At 54.0% G+C, this 7,772-nt stretch overlaps 1 protein-coding gene across 1 annotated transcript; it reads left to right on the top strand.

Moving 5' to 3' along the window:
* The first annotated feature begins 430 nt into the window (after positions 1–430).
* AWAT1 (acyl-CoA wax alcohol acyltransferase 1) lies at positions 431–6,635 on the top strand. Its single transcript, XM_020976506.2, has 7 exons — positions 431–515; positions 1,421–1,528; positions 1,959–2,029; positions 3,159–3,363; positions 3,650–3,824; positions 5,047–5,246; positions 6,481–6,635. The coding sequence occupies exons 1-7, from the start codon at positions 431–433 to the stop codon at positions 6,633–6,635; spliced, it is 999 nt and encodes a 332-aa protein (XP_020832165.2).
* The last annotated feature ends 1,137 nt before the right edge of the window (positions 6,636–7,772 follow it).

Consider the following 7,772-nt stretch of genomic DNA (forward strand, 5'->3'; position numbering starts at 1 on the left):
ATAATCATCTAGAACCCTCACCCAACTTTACAGAGGGCCCCCCTGTGGCTGTAATCCCGGCAGGGGCTGGAGGAGGGGGCTGGAGGGGGAAGCTTGCCCTTCAGTCAGGCCCTTGCCCCTCAGGCTTCTTACAAATTGGGTTTTCTTAGTTTGCTCCCTGAACTGCCTGGGGGTCTCCTGGGGCCAAAGAAAAAGTCAAAGGGCACCAGGGCTGGGCCTGGGCCTAGCCTTGAGCCTCAGGCCATAAGAGAACGGTCCTCTCCTCCCCGTCTGTGGGTGGTAGGCGGGGAGGAGGGGGACAAAAGCCATCCACACAGGTGCCAAGCTGCCTGAGCAGGTGCCAGCCCAGAGAGTCCAGAGGCATCCGTGGGCACTGCTCTTAGGATCCTCCAGCTCTGGACCAAGCACCTCCCTCAGGCTGCTGGGTGCCATGCCCCCCCACTGGCAATGCGATCCTAACTTCATCATCCCAGCCCTTGCGATTTGCCAGTGGCACCTGAGTTACTTGGCAATATGTGAGTATCGGCTGGGGGCCCCAGCCAGAGGTGAGCTCCAGGAGAGGGCCATGACTTAAGAAGGCCAGGGCCCACAGTTAGGCCCCTGCCCCAGGAGTCCTTGGGGCCAGATTTCTGCCTCCAGCCCTGGGAGTGAGGATGGCAGGACTCCCCTGGCTCCTGTCCTTGTGATGGGAGATAGGGAAAATAGGCAGAAGGCTTAGCTAGGCGCATAATGGCAGAAGATGCCCTCTGCCATGTGTTCTCCTCACCATCACAAAGAAGCCTGAGGACCAGGGGCAAGACTGAAGGATGAGCTTCTTCCTCCAGCCCTTGCTGGGACTGCAGCTCTGTACAGTTGGGTGGCGGCTCTAGATGAGCAGCCTGGGTGAATGGCCAGGGAGGAGGGATGGGGCAGGGGTGGGGGGGACAGGGGGACAGGCTAGGCATATGGACGGGGGCAGGGTGATACAGCAGTTGGGTGAGCAGGTGGGCAAGTGGATGGGGAGGTGGATAGGCAGGGAGCAGGTAGACAGAACAAATGGACGAGGAGACAGATGCTTAAAAATGGATGGGTGGACAGGAAGGGAGCTCAGGGACAAAGGTGGGTGGATGGACCAAAAGTGGACAGGCAGAGGGCAGGGGGATAGATAAATGGGGGAAGGCTTGGTCAAGTATAGGAGGATGGGCTGGGCAGGGGGCGAGAGGCAAGTGGAAGGGGAGGGAGGTGGATGGCAGGCAGACTAAATGGCTGAATGCTCAGGGCATGGATGGACCAAGGGCAGATGGGCAGACTGGCGAGGGGGAGTGGATGAAGCAGGAGATAGGCCACTGGCTGGGCCGAGGAGTCTTCTTCCCTGCTGCCTGCCCTGGCTGTGGGCTCCCCACAACTGGACTTCCCCCCAATTTTCTGGTCCCCTTGACAGTCTGGATCTTGCTGCCCACCTTTTTCTACATGGTCTTCACTCCTTTCTGGCCTCTGCCTGTACTCTACATTGCCTGGTTTGTCCTGGACTGGAAGAAGCCTGAGCAAGGTGAGGGCCCTGGCCCAGCCAGTGGAAAGCTCTTTCCTATCCTCCAGCAGCAGCAGCAGCAGCAGCATCCCTCACATTTAGGCAGCACTTGGAGGTTTGCAAAGAGCTTCTCATACATTCTCTCATTTAAGCCTTACAACCTGGTGAGATAGGTGTTATTACCATCCCCATTTTACAGATCTGAAAACTGAGGCTCACAGAGGCTTAGTGACTCATCTAGGGTCACACAGCTAATGGGAACCTGAAGTAGAGTTTGAACTCAGGTCTTCCTAATACCAAGCTCAGTGCTCTCTGATCTGTGGCACCACAAGCCCCAGGGCTCCCAGCTTGGACTTCTGCAGCCTCCTCCAAGCTGTGGGCCCTCGCTGCTTCTGGGAAAGGCCATAGCCATTCACCGTTCCCACTCTGCTGCCTTCCTCTGTGCTCTTAGGTGGCAGGCGTTCGACCTGGGTACGAAATTGGCATGTCTGGACCAAGATCCAAGACTACTTCCCCATTACGGTGAGCTGCCCTGACCTGGGCCCCTCTCTGTTCTCAGGCCCTGTTCTGGGCCGCACTGGTCCCCAAGGGCCCAAGAAGAAAAGCGTCCCTGCACATATCATTGAGGCTGTCCTCAAGGAGTCCAAAGCCAGGCAAACCTGGGAGGAGGGAGGGTGGGAGGGAGGGAGGGAGGAAGGGAGGAAGGAAGGGAGGGAGGGAGGGAGGGAAGGAAGGAAAGGAGGGAGGGAGGGAGGGAGGAACAAACAAATGAAGGAAGGAGGGAGAGAGGGAGGAAGGAAGGAAGGAAGGAAGGGAGGGAGGGAGGAAGGAAGGAAGGAAGGAAGGAAGGAAGGAAGGAAGGAAGGAAGGAAGGAAGGAAGGAAGGAAGGAAGGAAGGAAGGAAGGATGAAAGCAAGTCTTTTTAAGGGCCTACTCTGCACCAGGCACTGTGCTAAGTGCTTTACAAACATTATCTCAAATTATCCTTTGACCCTCACAACAATCCTGGGAGGTAGGTGATATTGTGATCCCCATTTTACAGTTGAGGAAACTGAGGCAGACGTGAAGTGATTTGCCCAGGGTCACACAGCCAGTAAGTGTCCAAGGCTGGATCTGAATTCATGTCTTCCTGACTCTAGGCCCAGCACTCTGTGCACTGTGGCACCTACCTACCATCCACCTGGTTGGACAGAACATATCATCCCACATGCTCCCTATTCAGTTGAATTGAAGCCATCTGTGCTAAGCCTTGACACTCACCAAGGGTTCCAATGTTCCTCCATGATGGGGGAGCCCCAACACACTGTTGTGTCATCAGAGCACGGCACCATCTGCATAGCCCCATCTCCACCTCTGGATTATTATCTGATCAACACTGCCATTCCTGGAAAGGTCATGGGTGTCAGTCGATGACTCCACCCTCCCCAGCCACAGCTCCCTATATATGTCAGCTTTTCCTCATAGACCAGAAAGTGGTCCGGCTTTTTCAATTTGTCACCCCAGCGCTTGGCCCAGTTCCTGGCACCCAGGAAGGGCTTAATCAACGCTTTCATCTGCATGCCTTCATTCATTCATTTGCACTGAAGAAGCTCTGGGGGGCTCCTCCTTGGGGTCTCATTCCAACTCTCTCTAACCCCAATCCTGGCTCCAGCTCCTGAAGACCAAGGACCTGGACCCGGGGCACAACTACATCATGGGCGTCCATCCCCACGGCATCCTGACCTTCGGTGCCTTCTGCAATTTCTGCACTGAAGCCACAGGCTTCTCCACCACCTTCCCCGGCATCACACCCCATTTGGCCACTCTCTCCTGGTTCTTCAAGATCCCCATCATCAGGGACTACCTCATGGCTAAAGGTGGGTCTGGCTCTGTTCTGCTGGGGGGCTGCACTGGGGGAAGCCGCCTCAGCATCGACAGGGAGAAGAAGCTCTTGCTGGTAACTCACTCAGAGCCCCCTCGACACCAGTTTCAGCGCTGGCCTCTTGCTCCGGGGCTGTGATAGAATAACCTCTGAGCTCTGTGCCGTCTCTTGGCACCAGAGGGACTGAACCAGGCACGAAGAGGTGGCCAGGAGGAAGCCAGAAGGTGAGGGAGTGAGGCTGCGATGCTTTGCTTCCTCTCAGCTGCTCGCTTCCTCTGCAGGTGTGTGCCCAGTGAGTCAGCCATCCCTCGACTACCTGCTGTCCCAGAGAGGCTCTGGGAACCTGGTGGGCATTGTCATCGGTGGTGTCGGGGAGGCTCTGCAGAGTGTGCCTAACAGCACCTCCCTCATCATCAAGAAACGCAAGGGTTTTGTACGCACAGCCCTCCAGCATGGGTAGGTGACGCCAGGCCAGCTCCCCATGAGGGAGCCCCTTTGTTTCTGGTAGTTTGATTCCGTTCAACAAATCTCCAGTACATACCTGCTGCGTGCAGAGCCCTTGTGCTAGTTGCAGTAAGAGATCCAAAGTTTAGAGCAGACACGATCCCTGCCTTCAGGAAGGTTATAGTCTAGTAGAGCTCAGGCTAAGACACAAACACATACGGACTGAAAACATTCATTCATTCAAGGAGCATTTATTAAGGGCTTGCACCAACAGTACACAGAAGGACGTGCTGGCCACGTAAGCTGAGTGGCGGGGTGGTCCAGCGGCTAGAGGGTGAGTGAGACTGGGAGGCCGGAAGACCTGAGCTTGAATCCTACCAGCCCTGGCTAGTGATCCTGGACAGAACACTTAAGCTCTCTGGACCTCCATTTCCCCATCTGTAAAATAAAATGGTGCCTACCTCCCAGGGTTGTACTGAGGATTCATTGAGTTAATATACGTGAATCACTTTACAAACCTGAAAGTGCTACATAAATGCTAGTAGTTTTTATATGATATGATCTCTGCCCTCTAGAAGCTTACATTCTAGTGGGAGATAAAACACAAATACAATTTTAATAAGACCATTCATTCATTCATTCATTTAGTCATTCTTTCATTCTGCAATGACTTATTGAGATTCTGCCAGATTCTGGGTACCAAGATACCCTCTCAATTAGGAAACAATCTAGCAGGGTCAATGGCACTGAGTTTGAGATGCTCACTTCTGTTCCATCTGAAACCATCCCCTGAGTCAAGTGTGACTCCCCAGCCCCAGAGAGCTAAGCCAAGGCAAGAGTTCAGCGGTTTAGCCTTCGTTATTTCCTCCCTCTACCCGGGGAAAGGACTTCTAGGGACCCCAGACCACATCATGTAGGCTACTTTTACAGTCAGTTTGGGGGTAGGCAGTGGTGATGGGGGGAGCCAACAAGAGGTCCTAGTATCTGAAGAGGAGGAGGGAGGGCACCCAAAGCTAAGAGCCAGATGTCTTCTAGTAGTGGCTATGAATCCTTCCTGAGATCCCCAGGATTGTAGACCAGGCTTAGGGTAGAGCGGGGGTTGGGGGGTCAATACCTTCAGTCCCTAGGCATATCCTCATGGAGGCAAAGGGTTAATTTGGCTAGGAATAGTCTCAGGGTGGCTGCTTCCTGTCACTCTCTACCTTCAGCCATACCAATATGGTTTTCATTGTAGGGCTCACTTGGTCCCCACCTTCACCTTTGGGGAGACCGAGGTCTACCACCAGGTGCTATTCCCTGAGGGCAGCCGCATGTACCGATTTCAGCACTGGTTTCACAGTTTCTGGGGTTTTTACTTTTGTGTCTTCTATGGGCGCGGCTTCTTCCAGGACTTCTGGGGACTCCTGCCACTCCCCAAGCCCATCATCACCGTGGGTGAGCCCCCTTCAGAGAGGATACCTCAGAAGCTAGCTTTGCAGAGACAGGGGTGCCAAGGCAGATTAAGGGCAGGAAATAGAAAGGGATGGAGACAGAGGAGAGGATCTGGGGGAACCAGATCAAAGCTAGAAGTAAGCAGCCATCTGGTCCAACCCCCTCATTTCAGAAAGGAGGAAACTGAGGCCCAGAAAAGGGAGCAGATCTGCCTAAAATGAAAGGAAGAGAGAGAGCTCAAGTCAATCCGATGAGAATTTATCAAGCCCTTCCTATGGGGAAGGCACTGTACTGGGCCTGGGAAGCCAAAGAGAAAAATAAACACTGGCCCTGCCCTCACAGAGCTTACAGTTTAACAGGAGGATAAGGCATAACCCCAGTTAAGTATGACATAAAGTAGAAGAGGAAGACGGGGCTAGCTTTCATTGGAGGCACTTCCTTGAAGGGAAAGGATTCCAGCAGATGGAACTGAGCAGGACAGGGAGACTTTAGGCAAAGGGTGGCAGCCTGTACGGACATTCAGCAGCAAGGGAGGACAAGGTGAAGCACGTGGCACAGCTCACCAGCAAGCCGCCTGGGCTGGAATGTTGAGTAAATGAAGGCTGCAGAGGAAGGCAGGAGCCACATGGAGGAAGGCCTTCATTGCCATCACCTTATTTGGAGGGCTCTGATTAGATCTCAGAGCTCAGCGGAAGCCTCCAGGGGTTATTGATCCATGTTCTGAGATGGCTTTGGCAGCTATGTGGAGGATGCATTGGTGAGGGGAGATGCTGGAAGCAGGGAAAGCACTTGGGAGGCTATTGCAATAGTCCAGGTGAGAGGTGGCCACAAGAGTGGAGGGGAGGGAAGAGATGTGAGCAATGCTGTCCGTAGAACCCACAGGCCTTGGTAACTGAGTGAATGATGAGGTGAGGGAGAGGAGGGGTGGACATTTAGGAGGGCAGTTACACATGGTCACAGAGCAATGAGGAGAAGAGAGTGAGGGGGCCTTGATAGCTCAGAAAAGGCATTCTCTGGGAATACTGCTCTCCAGGTCAAGGGAAGCATATGTCTGGGGGCAGCTGCTGGATACTGCCCTCTCTTGGACAATGAGGGGCCTACACAGCCAGGGCAGGAAGGTGAGACAGGGAAGGAACTGCCCAGACTGTGACCCTTGTGGGGGGAGGGAAGGGTTGATGACGAGCTCAAGGGAGGCTCTAATGCCTTTTGTCCTCCTTTCCCCCATTTGCTCCATCAGTTGGGGAGCCTGTAACAGTCCCCAAGATGGAGAATCCAAACCAAGAGACAGTGGACAAGTACCACACCTTGTACATGGAAGCCCTGCGGAACTTGTTTGATGAGTACAAGGCCCAGTACGGGGCCTCGAGGACCCAGGAGTTGTTGTTCCTTTGATGGCTGCCCCCAAGGTAGAAAACCCTAACCCTAAATGCGCTTATGAAGGGAGCAACCCCCCAATCCTGTGTGCTAAGCCAAGAGTCAAAGGGGGTGAGAAGGTTGAGGATTGTCCCTGGGACAGTGAGGCCCCCCTTCTGACCAAGGGAGACACAAGAACCGTGTCCTTGGGAGCTCCTTGCCCAGGGCTATGCTTAGGCCCAGCCCTTCTCACCAAGTCCTTAGGTCTGCCCTCCCTTCGGCAGCTCTACCCCTGCCAGTCCTGCCCCTGTAGCCCTGCTTCTGCCACCTCCTATAGCCCAATCCTTCCTCTCCCTCTGTGTCCTGAAGCCATGGCCATGTATATTGGGAGGTTCCACAGTTCCTACAGTCTTTTTCCCTTCTTCCCTCCAGGACAATCAGCTTTGCCGCTATAACATAAGGGTCCGACTTCTACTGCCCAGGAATACTGGCTCTTCGTGATTGGATCTGCTATCTGGAGGCAGCCTCGGACTGGCAGAGACTCTGGTCCCCTTCTTGGAGCTCTTGGAAGCAGCAGCTGCTGAGCCCCTGGCACCAAAGCCCAGCCCACCCCCTCCTAGCTTATAGCTACACCCAGGCCCCCTCTTATTTATTACCCACCCGAGCCCATTATTTCTATGACCCTTTGTACCTACCTAACCAATAAATCCTTCAGCAACATAAATTCATGTGGGAAAAGTTGTAACCCTGAAGACAATGGGGAGAAGGACGCAGAATGAGGGGACAGACTGCTTAGTGCCTGTAGCAAGAAACCAGGAAGCCTGAGGGAAACTCTAGCACAGGCACAGAGCTGGGGCGAGTGCACAAGGTGGGGAAAGCCTTCGATCAAGACTGGGCCCCGAAGTTCACCCCCCAGGCAAGCTCAGCCAAGTGTGCTGCCTCAGTTTGGCTCCCACCCCTCAGGGTCAACCTGACTTGCTTATCACAAACTAAAAGCCATGAAGAAGGGAAATCAGAAGAGAAAGCCCCCTCCACCATCTTTGCTTTCGCATCCTGCGCAGCCCCCCATGGCTATCCCTAGTTGTAACTTTGCTGACAAATTTCTGCTGCTAGAAGCAACCAGTCACCAAACATTTTTAAGTACCCAAAGGCAAAAGTGAAACAGTCCCTGCCTTC

The sequence above is a fragment of the Phascolarctos cinereus genome, unplaced genomic scaffold (genome assembly GCF_003287225.1).
Source record: "Phascolarctos cinereus isolate Bilbo 61053 unplaced genomic scaffold, phaCin_HiC Scaffold_8;HRSCAF=390, whole genome shotgun sequence".
Classification (NCBI taxonomy): domain Eukaryota; kingdom Metazoa; phylum Chordata; class Mammalia; order Diprotodontia; family Phascolarctidae; genus Phascolarctos; species Phascolarctos cinereus.

Coding starts and splice junctions, on each gene's coding strand:
- AWAT1 (XM_020976506.2), top strand. CDS start 431: ATGCCCCCCCACTGGCAATGCGATCCTAACTTCATCATCCCAGCCCTT. Junction 1,529..1,958: donor CTGGAAGAAGCCTGAGCAAG/GTGAGGGCCCTG, acceptor CTGTGCTCTTAG/GTGGCAGGCGTTCGACCTGG. Junction 3,825..5,046: donor CGCACAGCCCTCCAGCATGG/GTAGGTGACGCC, acceptor TTTTCATTGTAG/GGCTCACTTGGTCCCCACCT.